The sequence below is a fragment of the Poeciliopsis prolifica genome, unplaced genomic scaffold (genome assembly GCF_027474105.1).
Source record: "Poeciliopsis prolifica strain line A6 unplaced genomic scaffold, Auburn_PproV2 SCAFFOLD016, whole genome shotgun sequence".
NCBI lineage: Eukaryota > Metazoa > Chordata > Actinopteri > Cyprinodontiformes > Poeciliidae > Poeciliopsis > Poeciliopsis prolifica.
Window position 1 is genome coordinate 10,702,557 of NW_026562391.1, and position 26,074 is coordinate 10,728,630.

The 26,074-nt window shown below is 38.2% G+C and overlaps 1 protein-coding gene across 3 annotated transcripts; it reads right to left on the reverse strand.

Annotated features, from left to right (window-relative positions):
- Window positions 1–23,589, reverse strand: usp53b (ubiquitin specific peptidase 53b). 3 transcript variants are annotated; one of them, XM_055041203.1, is made up of 17 exons: window positions 23,477–23,589; window positions 20,563–20,748; window positions 20,124–20,284; window positions 19,196–19,288; window positions 18,945–19,079; window positions 18,597–18,710; window positions 18,326–18,408; window positions 17,501–17,606; window positions 15,644–15,790; window positions 15,245–15,394; window positions 14,968–15,136; window positions 10,428–10,550; window positions 9,609–10,323; window positions 8,913–8,974; window positions 7,249–7,324; window positions 5,406–6,223; window positions 1–5,264 (listed from the first exon to the last, which is right to left on the reverse strand). In XM_055041203.1, exons 2-17 carry the CDS (start codon window positions 20,600–20,602, stop codon window positions 5,188–5,190), a joined length of 3,069 nt encoding a protein of 1,022 aa, XP_054897178.1. In that variant the 5' UTR covers window positions 20,603–20,748; window positions 23,477–23,589; the 3' UTR covers window positions 1–5,187. The 3 variants fall into 3 exon arrangements, with proteins under 3 accessions (XP_054897178.1, XP_054897177.1, XP_054897176.1); XM_055041202.1 differs by lacking the exon at window positions 23,477–23,589 and having other exon boundaries at window positions 20,124–20,278; window positions 20,563–21,365; XM_055041201.1 differs by lacking the exon at window positions 23,477–23,589 and having other exon boundaries at window positions 20,563–21,365.
- Window positions 23,590–26,074: the final 2,485 nt, after the last annotated feature.

Genomic DNA, 26,074 nt, shown 5'->3' on the forward strand with positions numbered 1-26,074 from the left:
TAGGAGTGGTGCGGTAATTAAAACTTTATTCAACAATAAGTAAAAATAAAGATATATTATCTCCAAAAGTAGAAAGTGTAGACAGATTTAACAATAGCATTTTTCAAATTAAGCTGCACCTGGACATGTCAGAAAGCATGCAGTGGATTATCAACAAGTTAATGGAGAAGACCACACAGAGGCGTGAAGGGAGATCCAGTGATCTGATGACTATCACCAGTGAGCCTGGATAGGATCGGATAAGAGCAGTCACATAATGTGGAAAATGTCCTATTTAGCCCTCGATTGTTGATGTTGATGCTAAACAAGGTAATCAGATTATGTCTCAGTGTGTTTAAAACACCGGATAAAAGATATGTTTTACAGTAACACCATGCATCAATACAAGGAGAGCTCCCCAGGTTTCCTCTGCAGGACTTGACTTCCCACACAAACTGTAAATGTAGCTATAAATCTAGCATTTTTAGCTACATTTGTCAATAAAGAGCCTACTTCAAAATAATCTTATTTCATAGGTTTGTGGGTATCAAATTTTAATGTAATTTTTATACATCGGAAAAAAACAGCAAATTAAATTATTATGTATGCAGCAGAAAATGATCATTATTCATAGTCACACTAAATTGTCATAGGAATCATGTTTCATGTGAAACGTAACTAATCATTAGAAACCACTGAAACTTTCTGCTCCAGACTTGACAGAGTCGATTAGTGGGATAAATAATCTCGTCTCCACAATTTCTGTATCCCATCGAGTTAAAGAAATATAATGGGGTGAATTCTGGCTTGATAATCAAATCCTGCTTAGGTTCTCAAACAATCTTGGACTAGTTCGGGCTTTATGGGACTCAGCAGGAGAACGCCATGTGAAGTCTTTAACTGAAGACTACACATCATGAATACAAGACGCACCTTACAATTACAATAACTTGATTAAACTGTAAGAAACAAAATGCATTTATTGTCCATTAGGATTTAGCAGCAACCTCAGAAATGAGGTAAGTGCTGCAGATTTCTTCTCTGCACTTTGTCAACGTTGTGATTTTGCTACTTGCAGTCATGACTGTAGCCATCCAGAATAAAAGTGCTTTTAAAATTGTTTCCATACAACAAAATATAATTTGCCTGTTAGCTTCACACCTTTTCCATTCTGTCACATTACAACCTGAAACTTTTATGTATTTCATTTGGATTTTATGACACCAACCATCATAAAGTGGTGCACAACTGTGGAGAAGACAAAAAAAATGTCGCCATGAAAGCAAAAATGTGATTTTCAACCTTAAATAAAATCCAGTACTGTTGTTCTGTGAAGGCCTCAGAGATTTGTTGGAGAGCCTTAAAGAACAACAAGCATCATGAAAACCAAGGAACATAGCAGACGGGTCATTGAGAAAGTTGTGAATAAGAAGAATTGGTAATTAAAAAATATCCTGATTTTGAACAACTTGCAGCAACATGGATCAGCAAACTTTACAATCCAAGATAATAATCTTTACAAAAGATCAAAACTTGAAGCTATTAAGGATCTGTGGGTAGATTTAAAAATCAGTTTATATGTTTTCTACTTTACTCTAAACTTGAACAACCTACATGGAGAAGTGTAAATCCTTTGAAGACTTTCCCCAAGATAATTGCAGCTATAATGGCATTAAGGTACATTTGAGCTTCTGGTTGTAATGCAACAAAATTTGCAAAAGGCTAAAAGAGAAGAAATAGTTTTGCAACACACCATAGATTGAAATGTGTCTGTTCATTTATCTGTGTTATTTCCTAAAAATGGTTTATTTGAACAGAGACAAGGAAAACAGACATATTGCACTGAAGATGTCAAGGCACAGCTGATAAAACAAAAGACGGAACATTCAGAATGTAAAGCAGAACAAGGAAAAAATAAGAGATGCAAAAAAGAAAAAAACTTCTATGTACTCTGACAACTATCTGGGTTTAGTTTGATCTTGTCCGATAAACAATCATTTCTTTGTTCAGTAAATCAATTAAAAAGAATTAGGATCTAGCAGCTCATGGGTCGAATAACCTGAACAAAGGTCACCAAGAACAGATAAAAGCAAATAAAGGAAAACATAAATGACACAATGTGTAGGAACAGACCAGACACTATGATGAGCATAAAAGATATGCATGTATAGACATTTTTATCTGGAAGTAGAACAACATAGATTTTTTTATATGTTCTTGGAAATGTTGAGAATGAACACATTACACTGACGTAAAACACCCACATGTGCATTGAGACTCATTTGAAAATAATTTTTGGTGAATGCATATTGTCCTGGTCAGTTAGGTTTCCAGCAAACTGTTTTCAAATGCATAAACAACAGAGTGTATTGTTGTACGAGCAATAAAAGAAAAGAAAAAAACAACAACCAAAAAAAAACATTCAACTTCCCAGATCAGTAACGGTTACAAACTGCTATTTAATAAATTGATTCCTTACAATTAGATAGAATCCCTTATAATGCTAAGAGGACTCAAGAATCCAGCATTTTCATGCTCATGCTGCACATACAGCTAGTATGTTTTATAAAGGCCACATGCAGGTTTCACAACATCACTGTTATGAATAGGAATACCAGTGTGTTGAGCCGTGTAGTTAGTAATGATGTCAGATGTGTCCGGTACATTATGAAAATACCTACAAATATAGATCTGTTTGGATTTCTTTAAGGAGGAAGACAAAATAAAATACAGAAAAATGGATTAGAAGAACCAGCATGACAAAATAAAAGTTGTAGTGAATAGCCTGAGGGCTGCCCCTGCTACTGAACTCCAGATTCTTAAGCTAACATGACTTTATGGATCACCACAAACTGAAGGCAGTCATGCAAAATTACACTTTAATGAACCAAAAGTGTTTTTGCATTACTATTTATATAAAGATGAAGACCAAACCAGAACCTTCTCTGGTAAATTCTTACAGCAGTGGAGGCCGTCTGCGTTGGGGCAGCCAACAGTCATTCATTAACATATAAATGTTGCAAAAGATCAGATAAATGATAACAAATCAGTAACTTACAATGAGTGACTATTGCAGCATATGTTATCTGGTGACAGTGAAAAAAATTCCCAGTGTGCATAAAGTTAGTGAGCTGCCCAGATTCTGACACAAAAACAATTGTCAGCTATATTATGTTGACAGCTGAGTTAAACCAGGATTTATTCTACAGAAAAAACGTGACAATTGGATAAAATGCTTAATACACAGATTTGTCCCTCTTTGCAGAATATTTGTGCAGATTTCGGCATCATCTGTTGATAATCTCTAACTTCACCTTTAGACAGCGATCCACTTCTGATCATTTCAGTCTGTTGACAAATAAATGAACAGTCTTTAATTTAACTGCAGTTTTATTATAATGTGGAGACAGAATATTAGCCAAAACCTTTATATAGATGTTATTAATGATTGGCACATCACTGGGTGAAATAAGTATTTGATCCAAAAAAGGATGCAGGGCAGAATTCTGGGTCGTGGGGTCATTTGACAGAAATCCATCAGTTAACCAATGACAGTTATCAGTAATCCCAATTTAAATGTTTTGCGTGTATCAAGGACACCTGACTGTAGAATCAGGTTGTTCCATACCAACCTGTCCTTCGCCAGGAACAGGACAAACAGCTCTCAAAGGACATCAGGAAAACAGTAGATCTGACAAAGGCAGGAATGAGCTTCAAGGCCATCATCAAGAAGCATTTAGTTGCATAGACTTAGAAATGATGACATGACCGAGTGGAGGGTGTCTTTATAAAGAAATTCCATTCTTTTATTCCTATGAAATCTTTGCTAGATTGCAGGGGGTGGGAGTCAATGTTTGTGAGACGCACTGGGCAGGTCACCAGTCGATCATCAGGAAACACAGACAGGACAAACAACCATGCACAAACACCTAAGAGCAATGGGGCGGGGGAGACCAATTCACTTGCCATGCTTTTCACTGGACTTTGGGTGGAAACCAAGTTACCCAGAGAGCGTGCAATGAGATGCATGCAAACTCCATGCAATCCCCAGACTCTTGCTGCAAGACAACAGTGCTAATAATGGAGCCGCGGTGCTGTCCACAAAACATAACTCAAAACATAGAGCAATGGTAACAAAGGAGTATCTAAAGAGGAATAACATTGGGGTTATAGAGTAAAATCTGGAGGGAGCTGAATCTTTGACTTGCCAAGAAAAAGCCAAGATCCCAAGAAAATTAAAGAGTTTTTTTTCATGACCATTGAGATGAGTGGGGACTTTGCGGCCAACAGAAATGTAAGCCTTAGTGCTACAACTGGCAACAAACTTTTGTCCACCCAGTGTTTAATTCTAATTTATTGAAGGAATAATCATTCACTTCCCTTAGAAGAAAAACAACTAGTTGGTAACTATGTATTTCGAGTTGACATGCTGTCCTTCTACACTGGAATCAAACCACCAAATAAATTAGAGACTGTTCATTTGTTTGCAAATGAGCAAACTAACAAGATCAGTAGTTAATACCAGAGTTTTTAAACCCCTAACAAATTTAATACTCTTAATTTTATCAACATATTGAATAAGAGAGGGAATATTTAGTTGGAGATCAGACTGATGCCAGGAAGACTTGGAGTTCAACACCAGAAATAAATTGTCAAAATAGTAGTGGGAACATAAAAAAATAATTTGCCTGTAATAACAGGTAAATTATTATTATTTTTTCAAATTGATATTCCTCTTGTTACTGTATTATCGTTCATATTTCCTAACAAACATCTTCATTAAAAATATCATCAAAACTAAACATGCCAGGGGTATGAAAACATTTGGCCTTCACTGTTGTTCGAGCTTCGTCCAGCCGTTAGCACTTTAGCAGAGCTCCTCCACCAATGAAACTAAATGACATGAAGCTACCATGATGTGTCATAAAAATAACTAAAACCTAAACAGCGCTTTGTGCAAACTGAAGACAGATTTCATTTTCTTAACAACACCACGGGACAGTGAAAGATACACGCGATAGTTGATAATCTGTCAAACAACACACTACAGCATTTAGAAGTAGGTTGTATTTATGTGACAAGCTTGCATAAATAAATTCCACCCAGTCTGGAGACGTCGGGGGCATCCGAACATTTTTCCATTCTGTAAACTCTTTGGCATCCAGTCGTACTGTCTGTCCATGTAAACAAGACTTACCAAGTCAACACTCATAAAAAACCTCGTTCATCCAGTCCTTTGGCTGTCACTGGCTTCCATTTTGCAGTGGGTTTATTGCTATTATGGCCTGTGCAGAAAGAAAGATGAGATCTCTGTTGGTAAAAATGTATTTTATGAAAGTTCTCTGGGCATATGCTGATCAGAATAACAGAAAACTATCTTATGTAGCTATTTCGCTCTGTTTAAACAGTTTTTTTCTAAGTCTTACTTGTTTCAGGTCGGGCTTTTGGCACGTCATGTGAGTGTGCGTCATTGGGAAGTGTGTGGCTGTTATCTCTGCGCTCACTCTCAGCTGCTGTCCTTGGCACTGTGGCAGAGAGGACCAGAGGTCTCTGGTTGTGGTACTTGAGGCGGTACGTTTCCGTCATGCAGTTGTCCACGTTAAAGTACGTTGTCAGGGAAACCTCTGGAGCTTGTGCCGCCTCGTCCGCTCTGCTCCCCGTCAGTCTCTCCTCGCTCTCGCACGACGACTGAGTGCTCCTCTCTGGGTCCGAGCCCGACTTTGAGCTCGCATCAGAAAAGGTTCGCAGGCCTGAAATGTCAGGCCTCCTTTTGGGGCTTGTGTAGGACGAGGGAGAGAGGCGAGGGCTCGATGGAAAGGGCTCCTGAAGCATCCGGGGCCGAAATGCAGCGTGGCTCGCTTCACCATGGAGCGAGGAAGTCTGCGGGTTGGGTTGAAGGTGAGGCGACCCAGATGCACCGAGCTGAGTTTCTGCTGTCGCGCTGCTAGGCGGGTGGTATGGCAGGTCGATATGAGGGCACGGGGAGTCAGAGGTCACAGCCTCACTATTACTGGATAAGTAAGTGCTTTCTCTGTCCTCGGACTCTGAGAGAACAAGATCGTCTGAGCTGTTCCACTCGGAGCTGCTGGTCTTTGTGATGTGTCTCGGGGTCGTGTTCTCCCCGCCGTGCCCTCTGTAGGTCGTCGGCTCCTGGTGCTCACTCTGCCGACTTTCTGAACCAGTCGAGCTCTTCTCTGAACACTTTGCTTTCCTAGAGGTGTTAGATGTGTGTTTTGATCTCTGTCTACAAGAAAGAAAAAGCAGGTACATACATTTTAATACAGACACAGAGATGTGTCTGTAATTCACTACTAATTGTATATTTTGTCATCTTAAAACTGAACACATGTATATAGTTTGATTTTTGGAGGATTTTAGGCCATCACAAAATTCTTCATTACCGTGAAGTCAAGTTAACTTCAATCAAATTAGTTTCCAACAAATAAATATCTATTTGTATTCCACCACTGTACAGTGATTACGATTGCTGCAGGAAACGCAGCGAGTGCTTTGCAATTATTCTGAGTATTTACACACTGAAACCTGCTCATTATTCTTGGCAAAATATTTCAAGCTTACCCATTGTTTAACTCAATAATATTAGAAATCTTTCTTCAGCCTATAATTATTGTTTTATTCAGTACTTTCACTATTTAACACGAATCCTCCTGCGATTCCCTGAAAATGATCAAGATCAGTTTTAATTAGTGTGTGCATTTCAGCATGAGGGGGGGGACAACAAATCTCCTCCTAATCATCACACCACAATATATTTATTAGTTTTACACAGGAATTTTAAGGCTTTTTACAGTAAAATAAGTGGAAATATTTGCTTTTGTCTGTCCATTTTCTGATCAACATACATTAGAATTGTTTTAATAGCCTTCTGGTTTCATGTCAGTTTAAAAAGGCCACAGAAAGATGACATCCCATAATTGTAACACAATATTTTATGGGAAATTTTAAGGTTATGATGATTCTGACCTATTCTTTCCACTTAATCTTAAAGTTGTTCTTTTTTTTTTTCGGAAGGTTTTTCAGTGTTTAGACACAACTACATTAACGTATTTAATCATTTTATGGCTTTTTTAACCGTCCTTACCGGCACTGATGACATGAACAACGAGTGCTGTAAATAAAGGCTTGTGAAGATCTAATGGAAGAATCCACAGTTGGATTTAACTGTAGCTGCACGAGTGAAAGCCAGTCATCATTTTGAAATAAACGATAATTACAAACACATTTTTTGAAATATTTTAAGAACACTACCTTGAACTTGGACTGAACTTTAGTTGAGAAAGTAAAACTTGATCGTGGTTCCCCTGAGGTTTTGTTGGATGTTTACCTATTAAAGGGAGAAAAAAGGAAAAAGAAAGGAATGAAAATGTACAAAAAATAAAAAATAAATAAAAACATTTGTGAGTAAATTCCTCTTTCAGAGGGGTTTGTTCCATCAGATGTACATTCTGTTCCTAATCACAAGGACATGAATGAAAATGAGGATTAGTGACTGGAATGAATCTAATTTTTCTCTGAATTTTGATCAAAAATATGCAGAATTCAGAGAATAAACTCAGAGCTCCCCTAAGACATAAGTGTGACCTTTGGTCTAACATATCAAAAATATTACAGTTAAACATTTGAGCCTGATCTGCTTACATAACTGTAAGATAGTAAATGCGGTATTCTTTATGTCCACTAGGTGGCAGCATTATATTCTAAGACACAATGTACTGACCTGTCACCACAGCAAGAGAGTCACTGATGCTGACATGTTGCCTTTGAAAAGCACATTTTCTTAAACATTTATTTATTTTCATCTTAACCCCTTAGAGGATGATTCAAACACTGGACATTGCTTTTGCAAGGGACCACAACCTCTTAATGCATAAAGACTTGATTCATTTAGATAGAGCAGAACAGTTCGTGCAACAGAATGCTATTTATGACAATGTCAGCGACCATGTGCAGCTGCGCTATCTGAGCTTTGTGGGATTATCATCAGATTAATGCCAGTGCCGGGCAGACAGGGGCCGGAGGTTAAATACCAAGTTCAGGCACAGAAATCAACCCAGATGTTCAGCGAGCTCACAGTCAGGACTGAATGTGGATTGCACTAAAACTTGCAAGTCTTAAAAAATAGGAGTGAAAATAAGTCTGTCTAAATATCACAGGAAGCAAATCATACTTTTACATATCAGACTAAATGATCGAACGTGTTTGTTTCATTGCTGTAAATCTTTTCCACAAGGTTCTGCAGATGAGTTACAGAAGAGAAAAGGAACTCACCTTTTCCTGCCAAACATTTGCTGCTCTGCTCTATTTTAAATCAGGGGGTCTGTTTTACATCTTAAGTTGGTGGCATATTTTATTAGTTGCCTTCCTTTTTCAGCAATTTACTTTTAGCTCAAATTGATGTCTCTTAAATCTGACTAGATTACCAGAAGAAAGCTGTTTGGCTTCTGTGAACGGACGAAAAAAGAAAAAAAGAATGAGAACCTGCCACAGAAAAAAAAAAAGATTAAACAAGCAAATTAAAGAATAATAAATAGAGCCATTGAAGAAGGGTGCAAATGTATTAATTGTGTAAATTGATGTTTTCAGAATAAAACATGCAGAATAAACTCTTAAAAAGTCTTGAAAAGTTACTTAAGACAATAATTTTGCTCCAACTATTGTTGGAACTGTGCTGCTGGAAAACCTGATTAGTCACTTATGAGGAACTTTGAGATGCAGTCAGGCAGGTTGATCAGTACTTAATAATCATCAGAGGGGTAGAAAATAGAAGGAGGTCATGGCAAAGTAATCGGTACTGATCAAGACCTGCTTCATTCGGATGCTTTTGTTGTGTTTTCCGTGCAGTGTTTAAAATCAGCTGGGACTTTTACTCAGTTCCAAACCCTTTTTGAAGCAAGATAAACCTTTGGGCTTACCGTTGTGGGAAAGAGATGATATCATATTTGACTTTGCATTGACTTCCTTTTGATGCAGCTGACTGAAAAATAAAGACATAAGAAAATTGAGAGTTGTCAATAATTATTCAGCACTGTGCTTTCATCTCTGAGCACTGAAAGTCCACTGTAACTTGTCTAGTTACACAGTGGACATTTTATTTTGGCTTTAGCATATTAGAATAGGTGTTAGTATGCTTAGTGCATTACTGAAACAAGTTTGCATGTTTTTTTTTCTCCAGAGGATGCAGATTCTAACTTTAACTCTAAATATAAACATTGCACCTATTCATGTATTTGTCTCAAGATGACATCACTTTGTTCTTTCGTCATATCCTTCTGTCGGAGAGCTTTTGTGTATTTTGTCAAAACAATTGAAGTGGTTTATGTAGTAACAAATGCACTATGAGGACAACCTCCCAGGAGTCCTGCACTCGAGTTCTTGTTAAACATGAAATGTTCAGTTCTTCCTGTGAGAACAGGAAGAACTTACTTTCTGTTCTTACCACCTCATAGGCATGAAAGCATTGTTTTTTCTTTCTTGTTGAGTGTGTTAATGTCTTATTACTGCTGATTTTTTATTATGTTTAGTGTTGCTTTCGAATACTGAAAGGAAATCGATGTCTGTACTTTTCTGTGGAACTAAATCCACTGCAGGATGACACTTTTCTCTTTTACCTTTGTAAAAGAATCTCAGGTGTTAACCTCTGATCTGGTCTAAGCCCAAACCCATCAACCCCAGGTGAGTCGGGATTGGTCGAGCCGCTGCTGAGTCGGTCGCTGCTCTCATAGCCCGACTCTGTCCTCTGAATGGTCCAGGTGTCGCTGCGCAGCAGAGTCTTGGGAACGGCCTTTAGTCGACTTCCTCTCTGCTGGCCCGCTCTGCTCTCTGACTCCACGGAGCTGTGGCTCTCGGTCTCGTGCCGCTGCTCGTCCTCATAAATTGTCATTAAGCATTTCTGTTTCCGGTCCTCTCTAGTTCTTGTGTGTTCGCGCTCTCTGCTTGGTTCTGTGCGCGCTCTCTCCTGGGAAGAAGGCTTGCTGCACCGCGGGCTATCCTGCTGCTGCTGCCTTCGCTGCTCCAGTTCATTCAGCACCGTGTCTACATTCAGCACCTCCCTGATGGGTCTCCAAGTTGACTTTGACCTATTTTGGCTCCCGCTGCCTCTTTTTTCCCAGTGTTTGTGGCTACCCTCCTGCTCATTGTGTCCTGGGGAAACGTTGATCTTTCTGATGTGTCCCCCACTCTGTGCACTGCACAGCTGTTCATGGGGCTCCTGAGATCCTCTGCTTTGATTTGATGACTTCTCAGAGCGCAGAGAGTTCTTTATTTTCTCTACAGGAGGCCGGGGCCCATTCTCTGGGGGAGATGAAGATCTTGTATGTGTCATGTCTGAAGAGGGTTAACAAAGGTCATTAATAGCCTCACCGTTGCTCTGATATTCAGACTGTCCAATCCTCATTGCCTGTTGAAATGTTGCCATCCATGGAGCCTACCTTTGTGTTGTGAAGGCTCGATTCTCCGATGCACCCTGTCCTTTTTTGATGTTTCCACTGGTCTTTGTAGATTCTCCATGAAGGGATCCTGAAATTTGTTAGGGCTGCCAAAAGGATGTTTCACTGAAGAAGAAAAACAATAAGAACATGAGTTTAAGTTCTACAAACAATATCCTGCATTTAAAGTAAATCTGAACAACATTTGAAAATCTTGCACTGACAATAATTTTGGTAAATATTGGCACAATGATATCAGTTGTGAAATATGATTTTCTTCTTCCGTCTTTTCTCATCTGTGCTTCTGACACTCTGTGACCTTTGCGAAATGTTAATCGTGTCCTGTGTGAGTATCTGATGTTGTAAGACTGTAGCTCCATTTTACATTAGCATGTAAACTATGACAATATCAGATTGTTAATATTACACACACTGATGTGATGGCAATACCTTTGTGATATATAGTCCAGCCCTAATTTTGATTTAATTTATTTTACGAATAAGTCTTTTTACTTCTGAGACACTATGTTAACTGGCTGCCAAGAAAAGCACAGGCTGTTTTAATTTAACTGGATTTGAGCCACAATTTTATCTTTACTGAAGTGTTTTCCACAGTGAATCACTATCAAATTTTCTGCATAGAGAACTTCATGTCTGGCAACACTCACATAAATATTGGGGACAGAGCAAAGAAAGGAGAAAGGTTTACATCAGATGCAGGTGCAAAATATGCAATCAGAAATATTATTTGAGTTACAATTAATTATAGTATGGCACTTAAGCTGTCAAAAACAGAAACTGGTATGCCACCATGATAAATATTTCCATTTGAAACTATGGCCACAAACCCAAATATTGAGTATTAATCAAGCTAGCAGTTCGATAAAGTATAAATGGCATGCATGAGTTGTTTATGGTAGGACTTATGGTTGGTCAATAAAATAGACCAATGCGCTATTTTTTTCTATTTGTCACACTTGCACTGGATTTGAACCTCAGCAGCAGCCATTTCCAGCCTCACACTTTCTTCCTGTATTGCTCTAACAATACAACATTTCAACTTCTTCTTTTTCACAACCTTCTAGCTGCAGTGTTTGGTCTACTTGTTGATGAACCTCTGAGGTTCACAGCACATTTATGTTTTAACTGAAAATAATTTAAAACAATTTGACGGGTTTTGTCAAACACAGTAGTGCTTCGTCACTAAAACCCAGTCAGAATAGCAAGTGAGATTTCAGCAAAAAAAAAAAAAAAGCAAGAAAAAAAACATTCAAAGGGCATTTTCTTTATATTCTGTTTGTGTTCAGTTTTCTCTATTCCCCATTATGGTTTTTGAACTATTATGTCAAAGTATTTACTACTAAAGGACTAATCAAGGTCACGGACTTCTGGCTAAAGTAATCTACCAAATCAGTCATTTTTACTTCTCGCAGCAAATCTGGAGAACAAGCTCCTGAATGCCAAAGCTACAACTAGACGAGTTCAAATGTTCAGTTGTTGGGTGTAATAACTCACACAATTTATTACACCGTCCCCAAAGATCAGAACCCCTTTCAAGTGCCAAGTTGAAATATCTTTTTCTTAGAAAAGTATCTACATCAGTGGGGAAAAACTTCTCTGTTTGCACAAGAAACTTCAAGGACAAGTGCTTCAGCGCCAGTATCAGGAAGGATCTGCCAAAAGACTTCATCTGATTGAGGAGTCAGCCCCTTCTGTCCATGGAAACAACAGAGACAGCAAAGAGGTAACCTCAAAAAGAGCTAAAATGACCAGATTTATTCTAGGCGCTGCCAGGAATCTTGCCCTCAGATTCACCTGAGAACAGAGGTAAAAGAAGGCATGTGGAGCAACAAGAAATTCAGACTTAAACTTGTAAAGGAAGGATTTGAAAACATGATCCACTTTTAGGTTTGCATACTTTTGTCGGTCAGATGTAATGTGCTAATATTTGTCTTTAATAAACTGATTAATCACAGTTTATAAAAGATAAACTTTAGCAGGTGTCAAAAGTGGTGATTGTTGTCTTATAAAAAACCCAAGGAACATGATTATGTATTTTCAACATAAATTTTAAACTCAGTTAATTTTAATTCTTTAAGGCCCAGGGCCGTAACAGACGGTAAAGTCTTATGAAAGTGTGCCACTCCTGTGAGAGAATTTGTCAATCATGACAAATATAGAAGCAGTTCAAACAGATTTTCAGTTTTATAGATCACCATCCCATCTCCCATTCCTTCCGTCCTTCTGCAAATAGGAAACAAAACAAAGTCTTAGAAAAGAACAGATGCTGCATCATTAACTTTGATAAAACACACCTCCGCCGCCTCGGCAGCCAAGCCCGCGGTGTGTTTCCTCCGCCTGGCAAGCAGGTCACGAAGGTAAGCAGCCACAACATGAACTGCGAGCATCTGCCTTCAGATGAGCGTGTTACATCTAACAGCTGCTGTCTTTCACTTTCACATCTCACCTCCTCCTAATTAAATCATTTTCTCTGACGCCGTTTACAGCTGCATCTATTTTTACTCGGTCAATATTGCAACTTTCAAAAGGCCCTTGATCAGAGTGTCAAAAAAAAAAAAAACACATTACAGGATGGTAATTTGAGAACACATGAGCGAAATTGTACCTAGAGCTTCTGTCAGAGATGTAATAAGGAAAACTGTGTGTTACTGTTACATGTTAAAGAAGCACTGATGGAAATTTCCATCTGATTATGTAGTCTGATGCTAATATTTAGGAAGTTCCTTAGAAAAGTCATTTTGGACTCAAATCTACTTTGTATGCCTAACAACTGCCAAGTAATTAACTAATGCACACATACATCATGGTTCCTTATGTACTGCAGAGCCCCAATTATGCAAGAACTCCGGTATGAGCCAGTCAGACCAATTTCCTCATTTGTAATGACGGACAAAAGAGCAAATTAAAGAAACAAAGCAATGTAAACTTTAGCAGAATGTGATCAATTTAAGAACAGAATTGTGATTAACAGCATACAGAGAGCTGGACAATGTTTTTATTTCCTGTGAAAAACCCACAATCATTTACTGACTCACCCTATTACAAAAGTAAGAATCCTTCCCCATGCCAAAATATCCAGACAACACATAAAAGCAAAGCAATCCGAGCGAGAACTCCCCCCACCACCTCCTAAAAAATAAGCAAGCTGATAAATAATGGAGGCAAATGTTTGAAACATCAAGGGGAGGAGTAAGAGCAGCGACGCGTTTAGCCACAGGAGCGGGGATTAGGGGCTAGGCGTGGGTGGTAATCTGCGTGCAACAGAGACATCATCCTCATGCAAGGTCTGGGCCATCAGATATGGATAGAAAGTCTTTCTCTGGGAGCCTTATGCCACAATCCCAACCACTGCTGTGGCAGAATCACTTCTGTATTTGATGCAGAGTCAGTCAAAAGAAATATTTCCTCAGTGGCACTTAAATGTCTGGTTTGTGTCAGTATTTAAAAAAGAAAAACAAAGAGAAATTCACCTCTAGCAACTCCTTACTTTCATTGATGATATCTGGAAAGAACAGTGTACAGAAAGAGACTGTGCACAGAGTGCTTCGTTTCATCAATGTTAGTGGTCAATATTAGATAGTGAAAGATTAGAATATGTTGAAAAGCAGCCAAAGCAGGGAGATCATAAGATTGCACATGAGGGACATTCTAGGCAAAGCAGTGCTATGCTCTTGCACAGTAAACCTTTTATGATTACTAACTTTAATGATTGCAGTAGTATTAGTACATTCTTATCGTAGCAAGTTGAAAACAAAATTACTATTAAAACTTGTGATTGGGCGTTAAACATTTTTTGCTTCTTTTTTTATTAAACACATCGTCTCTGATGTGTTATGACAGACATGAGCAGAAAGTAAGGCAGTGAAAGTAAGACAGAAATATTTAAAGTGTCAAAGATCATCAAGGGTACCTTAACTCTGAATTATACAGCTGCACAAGGCATGCAGGGGGGAAACTACATGTGTATCCCATCTCAAACTCATATTGCCTGCCTTCTATTAGAAGTAAGTAAATGTCTAGCTGGATATTACGGCTCTTCCGAACGTTATTTTAATAACGTAGTAAATAAATGAATACATAATAAATGGAAATTTTATAAAAATAATATTAGACTAATTTAATCCATTTACATTCATGATTCTATTTACAGCAGATCCTTTCTTTTTGTTTATTATGCTACTTTTTAACTATTATAATATTAAGGAACAATGGTAATTAGAATGTCGTGTCAAGTTGACATGTTTTTGGGATGATGGTTGAATTTACCCTAAAACTGGCGAGTGGCTTTCAATCATCATTATAAATCCTTCTAAAACTGAAAATAGCAAAAATCAAGAATGTGACTCTTTAAATTTTTGAGTTTCTATTGACTTCACTGGATTAAGATCTATCAAAATTTGCTAATATGTACAAAAAGTGCCAGGTCAAATCAGTGACGGTAAATACATATATGCCACTGGTTAATTCAGCTATAGAAAGAACACATTTTTCAGTCATGCTAATAAATGGAAGACTTTCTTACTGGTCACATCTCCATTTACTTGGGCTTTGTAATGAGGGCACATAGTGGTTTGTCTTGGAGCATCTTCATTAGAAACTGGACTCCCTTCAGGATTGGTGTAAAATAAAAGAAGAGGTTGAAAATGTCCCCTGATACATTTTGAAGCAACATCCTTCCATTTGGATCCAATCTAGTAAACAAGAAAAAAAAAAAACTTAGAAAAGAGAATGTATGTAACGCACTGTCATAAAAAATAAAAAAGAAAAGATTGAAAAGGTCTAATGGCAGACATCCTGACCTCCTTTACAGTGGCATCGTCAAAAAACATCCATTTTGAAGATTTGGTGTGATAGGCGAAAGCTGAGTAATGTTTGCTGGAGAAACAGATCATCCCCACCAGATGTAGCTCGCTGCGTTTGGCGTTTTCATCAGTGACTCGGTTGAAAAGCTGAAAGACGGTATATTTGATCACTCTCAGCCAGATGTTAAATCCACTGAGTTTTCAAGTGTATCCTTGTTTGTATGTAGAATTACAGATATGGATCTCTCATCCTAAAAATTGTTACCTTCCCACATATCAGGATCAATGAATGATGATTTGCTACTTTGTGAAACGAACATTCATATCTTGAATTCAAACTTGTTTTATTTCGTTTACAAGCATTTAATAGTGGGAGTTGGACTTTTCAGCTCTTACCCCGCACAAGTTCAAACGTGGACCAAGGGACCTGATAACATCGTCCGTGAGGTCAGACTGCTCTGCGTCCCACACAAATCCAATAGTGACGATCTCCGGACAGTTCATGAGGACACGACGGATTTTGATGCTCTGTCCACAGTCACTCTGCAAAACATTGGACAACAAAGACATCCACAGTAACATCAATGTATCGACGGGGGTGGGAGGGGATGAGCTTACACTACATAAACACTGGATTCACAAATAGGAAGTGATTTTTTATTTCAAATGCTCTTGAAAGCACATATTTACATATACATTTTGAAAAGAGTCAAGGAAACAGTTAACTTTTGTTTTTTGTCCGTTAGACTCATCCAGCAACTTCAAAGATGTTTCGGTGGTTTTCAGATACAACTGTACCATTATATAGAAACAGGAATGTTGTTTAGCCAAAATAAACAACTAAAAAGGAATCTCTTGTGAAATAACACTGTTAATATCCACTAAGGTATTGCTATAACCTTTTGACATGAACATTTTCACCATTAGTGCTTTCATATTGCTTGTCAGGTAAAATGATTGGTATCTATCTGACTACTTGTTAGCATTCACCACTCTGAGGACATCCTTACTTTACAACAAGCACATGTAAGACAACTTTTTACTTCTGGAACTATTGCAGATGACTTCATAGGATCTCACTTTAAAACATATGAACTAACCCTATAACGTCCGGATGACAACCGCTTTGTCATCCGGACGTCCACTTTGATTAAATAGTCGTCAAAAACAAAAACACAGCAGTCTGTTTACTGTGAGTTTCTAAGCTGCATGCACACATGAATCATCAAACAATCAATCCACTGCTGACAAAAGCAGCAGTGTCGCTCTTTCCTGCAGGCCAGTTCTAAGTTCTGCTGCGTTGTCCAGCCTCCACCTCCAAGCAAGCACACCCTATTTCATGCATTCTCACTCCGACAACTCAGAACGTGGGCTTCCCCCTCAGTTGGTGATGCAGTTTCTAATTACAAGTTATCTGATATTTAAAGATAATCTCCTAGGTGAAACCCACAAATAAAAAATGAAGGACATTATTGAAACAGTATGTAATTTATAGATTTACAACTTAATGTCTGCTCCATCAAATATATATTTGAAAACTAAATTTCTGCCTTTTCTATCCCAGAAGATAGAAAAGAGAGAGAAAAGAGTAGGAAAACCCATTTCATTAGAAGCGGGCTGCACCTGAATAAGATTCAGGAAGATTCATGGGAACAGAGCAGTAAGCTCCACTAAGCTAATACAAGCTGAAAGGGAAGCAAAGGGAGGACATTCAGATGAGAGAAAAACAAGGATAAGCCTTAACACTATTTCTATCCTTACTCTAGTTTTGCATGGTCTCCTTTCAGACCTTGAATTGCACTAAGGTGGAAAACACTGACAGTATTCTGCACCACTGGAAAAATCATTTCTGTGTTTGCCTTTTGTTACCACAAAACTGTGAAATGGATAACCAAACTGTGAATATTTAGCTTTCATTATTGTTTTAATTCAGCTGAATGTCTTTCTCGACATCTAAAAATACAAACATACTGAGCGATCCCATATTAACGCATGCAGACATAATCAATAAGTTAGAATCTCTGGTTTGAGGAGACTAATTACAAGAACTTTTTCAAAATAACCTTTCAGGAAGTCTTAAAGATACTTTTCATTAAGGCCAGATTTCTCCATAAAATGTTTTTTTTTTTTATTGGTCTGATGTAACATTCTAATTTTAAATGCAGTGTCTTCTTTAGATATAAGAAGTGCTTAGACGAACACATTAGACTGTAAACATATTTTCTTAAAAAGAAAAAAAAAAGCATAACATACAGGGCAGCTTCGTAGGTCACCGGTGCTGTTTGCCGCCTGCAGCAGTTCCCCAAACATGTCTGACCTGAGACGCTCGTTCTTCCCCAGTGTCCGGTCAACCTGTTGACTGAGCAGAGACACACGGTACGTCTATAGATTATAGTCTGTTTGGGGTTAATTCACAGAAACATCTCAGAAACATTTATGCTATTTCATTTATTTCTATATTTTTTTTCATCATTTATAGATGGGGTGTAAAAACTGTTGGAAAAGGCTAAAATAAACTCACATTCTATAAAAAAACATGCAAAAGGAGATTGCAATCACATATAGAATGAAAAATATTATAGTTTTCTTAAATGTCATTTTCCTAACTGAGAAATTGTGTTTCTGCCGTTTTCTTCCCTTTTTATTTGCAATAAAACTCTCAGTAGGCATATGCAGGGTTTCATGAATCAAGTTATGCATATTTTTTTTTAATGTAATGCCTTGAAAATTACAGTAGCTCTATTTTATACTGTTATGATGGCTGAAAATAATTTTGGTGGAATAAAAAAGAAAATGTTGCAGTGGCCGGAGTTTAAGATATAAAGTAACACGGTGCTGTTGAGCGCTGGTGGTTTGTTGGTTGTAATATGGAGCCCACCAATTTTCCCTGGAAGTAATGTAGGAATAACTCACATATTAATTAGACATTATTAAAAATTTGATTACATTTTTTGTGTCAAAAAGTAACAACAACCCAATAGAGTTTCACGATTTAAAAATGAAATCTCTTACTCAAACTGTCGTTGCTTTCTAATGGTTAAAGCATGAAAATGCATGAATATATTTTACTGTACTCACCATAAAGCCGTGGTCGATACATAATGAACAAACTCTGTGAACGGGTGTGGATCTGAAGATGCACCACAGCAACGACACACAAACTGTGAAACAAAGCATGTCACTATTTTCACATAAACATGTACAAATTACATAAGAATTACATTAGAGACTAATTTTACATTTCGTAACAATATCCATATTTTCGTATGTTTTTCTACACAGTGTTTGATTCATTCAGAACAGATTTCAGTGCCTTGTGGGAGTTCATGTCGTTACTGATTTTACGTACCTGTTCGTAAAGCATCATAGCAAATTTTTGATGGGTGATGCAGGATTTGGATGAGCACGCATCGGTTGGTGTGTCTGAAACTATGTGCAAATGAATTCGCTCCAGGATGTTCTCCTGTTTGTGCAAAATAGGAGCAGATTATAAGGATACCAGTCAAATTTCTGTAACACAAATCCAATACGCGAGGTAAAAAATAAAGTTAAACAATGATTTTATTGTTGTCTCTTACACCAACGTTTAGATATAAAGTGAAATGCCAAAAATAATTTTTGTATTTTATAATACACAAATAGGTTTAAAGGTCCTTGAAATATTATTTTGAACAGAAGCCAAAGTGACAAATATTACAAAGCACTCAGCGGCGTCGTCCATCAGCCCGAGTTGGAAGCGCTGCTCGTTCTTAAAGGTTTCAGCGAGGGCGTTTCGCAGGCTGTCAGAGGGCAGGACTCGCTCTCTGCTCTGCTGGAACTGGTTGAATATACTCTGAAAGAGTGTTTTTTGTGAGAAATATTTATGCATCCGAGATAAATAAAAAATAATACATGTAAAATCCATGGCCAGCCTAACGTTATTCTGTCTCGATTTTTAAGTAACCTTACCTTTAATGCACAGAAAATACAGGCATCACCGAGACAAAAGTGGCCGGAAAGCTGCCTCAAGCTCCTCCTGAAGATGTCCAGCTGCCAAAGCACCTGCGGAGGTTCAAAATTAGATCAATGACGGTAAATAAAAAATATTTCATTCAAAAATCTGAACGCACTGTTACGACACAGATTAGTCACACCATTTTCTGACTGGAAGACCGGTTTGTTAATTGATTATTTCTAGAAATTGCAAGGGAATTGTTTGGAATGGTCTCTCTGAAGTCCCGACCACAACTCCACTAAACATTTGTGGGATGTAACTGACCAACAGAACCACATTGGTGGATAAAGAAATATGATGCCATCCCACAGCAGTGTCTGACCATATTCAAGTTTTTTCATATGTTCTATTCTTTGTCCATTTGGATTTAAATTCCTGACATCAGTGTTTTTTATTTCTGTCTGGCTTGTATTGTTTTTCATTCTCAGTTCAACTGCTTGAGAAATCTTAATAAGTTTATTGTTTTGAACCAAAACTATTGCAGGCATTACAAACTGTGACTTCAGTGATTTCTGAACTGCTATTCATAGGTTCATTTGATAGAGTTAACTATATTTGTCTCCAGCTGACTGCTTGGCAACCCCGGCTGATGAAGCTGAAGCTGAGCTGATTCTAGACACTGGCCAATCGATTGGTGTGTCTCAGCTTTTGTGTAGCGAACAAAGCCTGCAAGTTAAGCCAAACCCGCACAACGCTAACACAAAACACAGCGGCTCACTCAGCTGCAAGCAATTTTTTGGCCAATTACCTCTGAATTGCTGGTGTGTGCGGAATTCAGCAGCAAGTCAGGCTCATCGTTAAAACAATATTGAAAAAAAAAAATAGTGCTAAACTCACTCCACGTGGGAGTTAAAAAAAAAAATCATGAATGCTGATTCTCACCTGAACAGCGCTGTTAAGGAAGCAGCTGTTCTGGCCGGGCTCGTTCAGCAGACCTTTAGTTAGCGCGAGAGACACCATGCTCCCAGGTTGGTAGGACTTCTTCAGGCCTCCTCCGGTTTTTTTGAACTTCTTCACCCATGCCATGGAGTTAGAACCTGCAGCTGAAGAAAAACTCTGTTTGCATCCTCTGTAGTGAGGTACAAAGAAACACTTTGTACTGTATCCAATAGTGTTTTCATCCTGGAAGGATGACACCCACTGAGTGTGCACGCATTCTGTAAAGCAAGGGCTTTCATTGCTGTGACAAGAACAGACAATTGATTCGTGACATGACGGGGGCCTTAGACGATTAATCCGGTTCATCTTCAACACAGTTCATTATGCCAGTAACATGATTCACCCAGTCTGGTGATCTGTGAGAGGAATGCCTACCACCAACCTTCTCCAGAGTTGGCAGGAGACTTGCTGCAGCCGGACATGTTGGAACATGGGAGCTGGTCCTTGGGTGTGGCCACTGACTCCGTCCATTTTACCCCCACGCACCTCCACGGCGGTTCGTGGAAAGCATGTCCAGGATCAGCCACAGGGCAGCCTAAGACACGTGCTACTGTGCATTGAACACCAGCTGGAGGAGGAGAGGAAGAGCTGGGCTGCATTTAAACAATTTTTAAACTCTTAGACAGCCGTACATTCTGGAAGAAAACCCATACTAATGCTTACAAATTTAGGTTTACATACATTATTGACTAATAATTTCTTCTCTTCATTCACAGACAATGCACAGATCTTGCTCAAAACTCTGTTTTCAAACTTTAAAGAAATCAAGTTTGCTCACAAATAGGCTCTGGTTCCTTTTAGCAACATCCGTTTGTGCCCACATTCATTGACTTGTTCAACATTTGTCTGCTACCATTTGAGTCATGCAGCTTGTTCTAGGGTAAAAGCTGCATTCTGATATCTGAACACCCTAAAGCAAATTATTTTATTACTGCATTTTTTTAGGATGATGCTTTTGATTGTGAAACTCCATCTGAGGATGTAAAAATTGCCCTAAATTGGAAAATGTATGCTCTTTTTTATTTTTATATTATTTTTGTTTTTAAAAAAAAGTATTATATTTTTCAAATTTTGCAATGCTTTGCTCGAGAGATTGTTCAAGGGTAAAATTGTTGTTTCACACAGGAGGGTCATTGGTGATGCCCCGAGACCACGCAATCTAGATTTACCCTAAAAAAACATGCTAATAGAGTAAAACTTTGCACGATATTAACTGCTTGTATGACTTTAAATTAACCTCAAATGGATAGTCCATTATTATTTAGAAGTTGAAATTACCATGCCTCTAGTTGTGGAACTGAACAGAACAGTGGGAATTTCAAGTGGGAAAGTCTGAGGTTTCTCACCAACTCCCAGCTTCAAAATCCAACATGGCCGCTTTGCATATGAAATGCAGTTTAATTGTTCTCCTAACGATTTGTATTTCACTCAATCTTTCTTATTCACAGTACTGTTTAACTGTCTAACTTTAGTTAAAGGTGTGGCCAACATTTGGACATTTGCAGACTACACTATTATTAGCTCACATTGCTAACAGTCACAAGCTTGGTCAGTATGCATATGCAATTATTAAATCCCTCTGCATTTCGAACTTTGGATTGAAGCACAGCTAAGCTGAGTTTGATGTCTTTCCTAAATTGAAATTGTCACTTCAGAAACAAAATGCAACGCAGTTTAAGTGGCCACTTACACACATTTCTTTTTGATTCCTTCATTTCATATTAGACATTCTTGAAATATATTTTTCTCAGATTCTCTTAAGAATTTTTTAATAAAGGAAAGATCAATGTGCTTGGGCAACATATCTTATTGTCTACTAAACCTCATTGTTTCTACATCACTTTGTGTTTATCTTACAAATATTTGATGCTAAATAATCTCTGGTTTTCAGAATACCACTAGAGGCAGCATCTAGTGCAGGGGTGGGCAACTCCAGGCCTCGGGGGCCGGTCTACTTCAACACACCTGAATCAAACAATGAGGTCATTAGCAGGACTCTGGAGAACTTGACTGCACTTAGGAGATGATTCAGTGATGTAATTCAGGAGACCAGGGAGACATCCAAGAGTTGCAGGACAACTCTTGGATGTCCTGCATGCAAGAGTTGCAGGACATTGGTCCTCGAGGACCACCATTGGTCCTCGAGGACCACCATTGGTCCTCGAGGACCAGCATTGCCCACTGATAGAAGGAAAGGCAGATGGGTGGGATGGTGATAACGTCCTACAAACTGAATATGGTTTCAAATGGTGGTTTAACAAAACCAGTTAGTTGAAGGTTGCTGCAGTGAAAATAAGGCAATGCCAACTAACGCATAAAGCACATTGCAGCATTTTAATTCTCCTCCCTGACATATGTGTTTGTTTTTCTGTTGAGTTGTGTAGTATTTATGTCACATCACAAAGACCTGTTCATAGCACCATGGTCAATGTTTATATGTTGCTCCAAATCTCCAAATAAAGTTTGTCGTCTTGCAATTAAATTTTTGCACAGTTGTTTTAATGGTATTATTTCTGAAATTCAATTAACTTTGGAACTTAACCAAAGATTCTCTGACCTGAGGAGGAAATATATATAATATATATATATATATATATATATATATATATATATATATATATATATATATATATATATATATATTATATATATATAATTTTTCCATCTCACTCAGTATTATAATTAAAGATAATTGACTTGAACACATTGGGGTGGTTAAAATACTTTACTCAGGCCTCGGTTGGTTTTAACTCAACGGGTTTTTTTTATAGTGCTTGGTTAGAATAAATGGCTGGATTAATAATAGAAAGTTACTTGACAAACTTCAAATGACATAAGTATGATCAACTCTGAACACGTAGCTCAGCAAAGCAGCAAAAAAATAAGATTAAGAAATGCTGAATCTAATTTAATCAAAGTTGTTTTATTGTATTTTATTTTATTTTGTGCACCAAAGACAAATGGTTCAGCATTACTTCACGTGTCAAGCACCTACCATGTGACGCTTTTAAAGGCCTATAATGTTTCCGATAATCGAGCATCTTTGTTTTGTAGTTCAAATAGGGGGCATGCATACTTTATTGAACGAGATTTAACGACCGGATCCTCTAATTCTCCGCTTTTTAAGCTCATAAAAGCTTCAACCAGCGCGCTGTCACTGTCTGATTCTCACTGCCGGTGTCAGAACAGCCTTTATGTGCCGTCCAGCTCCTTGCTCGGCCACACAGCCACAAATAAATATGCCGCAACTTGCATTTCTGCCTCCAGGAAGGCAAAGCAAACGCCGCCGCGCTCACCTCCAGCAGCGGCGGGCGGCTCTCTCCCACTGAAGTCTCGCAGGGCGCTCCAGCTGTCAACGCGCCAAAATCCCGCGACTTTCCCCCCCGGAATGCTGATAACAAACCCGGGCAGAAATCACTGCAGATGTGGGATCCGGGGCGCATGTAGCGGTACTATCCGTGCAGGATTCTCAACTCCTCCTTCCCCAGCCTCGGTGTGGTGCCGACCGTGTAGGACACGAAATTTCTCTCCCTCCTGTTTCTTTTTTTTTCTCTTCTTTCTGAAAATGCTGTACCGATGCTTGGCCTGTGCCAGAATGTCCAACGCGGATTAGTGATGTTTTGAAATTTGGAGAGGTCAAACTCCGCCCCTAGTGTCGCCTCAGGTGCACTGCCGCTCCACTGCGATCCTCAGTCCCTGCATGGAAAACTGAGAGCCGGAGGAAGGTCAGACTTCCAACTTGTCATGATGGTGATGAGAGAAGACATCACATGACCGCACTGGTTTCATAATCATGCAGCATTGTGGGGACTAACCCCTTCCTGTTTGGTGGAGAGGCTCTCAGTGAAACGTCAAAATCGACATTCAAATTTTAAGGGAGAAGTGGATAACAGGTATAAACAGATGAGAGCAATAAATATGCATTTAAAAAAAATAAAAAATACAAATTATATCACAAGTTACATAAAGCCCAAAAGATGCTGATCTGTTATCACAATTTTCTATTGAGCTTTTGAAATTTGTAAATGTGCACTGTCGATAGCTGAGGGACTCTGATGCTGCAGTAAGCAAGATAGAGTATTGCAAAAAAAGAAGAAAAAAAAGAAAGATAGAAAAAAAAAGAAAATATGGGGCAGATGGAGAGCCTGGCAGGGAAAGGCTGCAGAGCTTCGCAGGTTATAAGTGGAGACAAGAGGACTGAAAGAAGCTGATGCAAGCTGCAGTCAGCAATAGTCCCACTGAACTGTGTGTCTTATTCAAACAGATTTTGGTGCTTCTCCGTAAAACTACAAGGATACAGAAAGGTGAAAAGTGGTGCCCAGGTAAACACAGTAGCTTGTAAAATTAACAGGACCCTGGGAACTTAATCTGTAGATTCTGTTGTGGTTTTATATGAAAGTGTTGTAGAATCCTGAAGCACCAGGAAAACTACATGTGATTTTCTTTGGTTTCTTTTTGGTTTTCTTTATGACTAACATAGTTTTGTGAAACAACTTTTCATCTCAAATATGATCGATTTACTTGAGTAACTTTTTGAAAAAGAAAAATCTGATTCTAGATTTAACTTTATTACACTTTACTTTTTACCCTTCCTTCAGTAAAGTTAATATGAAGTATTGCTTCTCTTAAATGAATTACATTTTCTTCCCTTAACAATGACGTTTTCAACAAAAACACACATGTAGCTTATGCTGAGGTGAGGCATCTTATTTATACACCAACTTAATTTGTCTGTTATTTCTATGTGGTGAGCCTGCTGTGCCATTTGAGATCAAGTGAAAATAAAATAAACAGTAGATATAATAATTAGAGGTATCTTGTCCTGTTCTAACAGCTACACCCCACCTGCTGTATTTGTTTTATGACTTCTATGTAGAGAATATTTTGAAGTTCCTTCTGCCCAAATTTGATAATTGTTGTCATCTTAAACTACCAGAATTTGCTAATAATATTTTTATCTGTCTGTCATGTTTAAATATAAAATAAACTATTATTAGTTACTCACAACTTAAATAACCATACAAAATACTGTTTACTCATACTTCAGAAATGTCTTGGATAGCTACTCTTTACTTTTACTTGAGTAAAAACATGTCGGGATAGCGGTGCTCTTATTTGCGTAAAGTTTTGATTAGGCCTACTCAACCCACCAAAGACTAAACCCACTAAAGGCTAGGTTCTAAGTTCTCCTTAAATTAAATTCAAGTGCACTTAGATTGCATGGTGAATCTCTGTGAAGGTCGATGTTTTGATCTTGTAAGGGTTGCATTTCAAACTATTGAGTGGGACACTCTTCTCACAATTTTCATTACATCAGTGCTTTGGTTTTGCTATTCTTCCAGAATACCCAGCACCGTGGTGCAGAACTAAGGGTTGTCATCTCAACAGATCCCCCCATTTATTCCGTTAAAGTTTAGGTCTTCATATAATTAAACGTGAAACTCTAGTTTCTAGTTTTGTATCTTTCGCACATTTGCATATGTGGGGATCAGAAAGGGCTGTAAAAAAATCAGAGCCAAAGTCATTTTTGTAAAAACTAAGATTGAATGAGTTGAACTGAGTTAGTCATTTAGTTAACAACAAAAGGGTGGGATGTGAGAACTAAAATAAATCATAAATCAATATGAGGCCAATTTGCTGATGCCCTCATTTAGTTTTACGTAAACTATCTTGGAGTCCAAGTCAATTTCAACAGTGTCTGGGATTGCTGGAGAACAAAAACCAACCAGAAACATTTATATTTATTCAAAGATTGGAAGACGTACAATATTTTCTTTCCTTCTGAAACATTTATGTGGAAGAGACAAGTATGTGCAATCTGCAGGGAGGAATGGATGTGTGAAAACAGCACAAAGAGTTTGTCGGCTTATTTTAGTGACACTGCATATTTTTAT

Coding starts and splice junctions, on each gene's coding strand:
- usp53b (XM_055041201.1), bottom strand. CDS start 20,779: ATGCAGCCCAGCTCTTCCTCTCCTCCTCCAGCTGGTGTTCAATGCACA. Junction 18,409..18,596: donor CTATGATGCTTTACGAACAG/GTACGTAAAATC, acceptor TTTGTTTCACAG/TTTGTGTGTCGTTGCTGTGG. Junction 15,791..17,500: donor GTGACCTACGAAGCTGCCCT/GTATGTTATGCT, acceptor AATGTTTTGCAG/AGTGACTGTGGACAGAGCAT.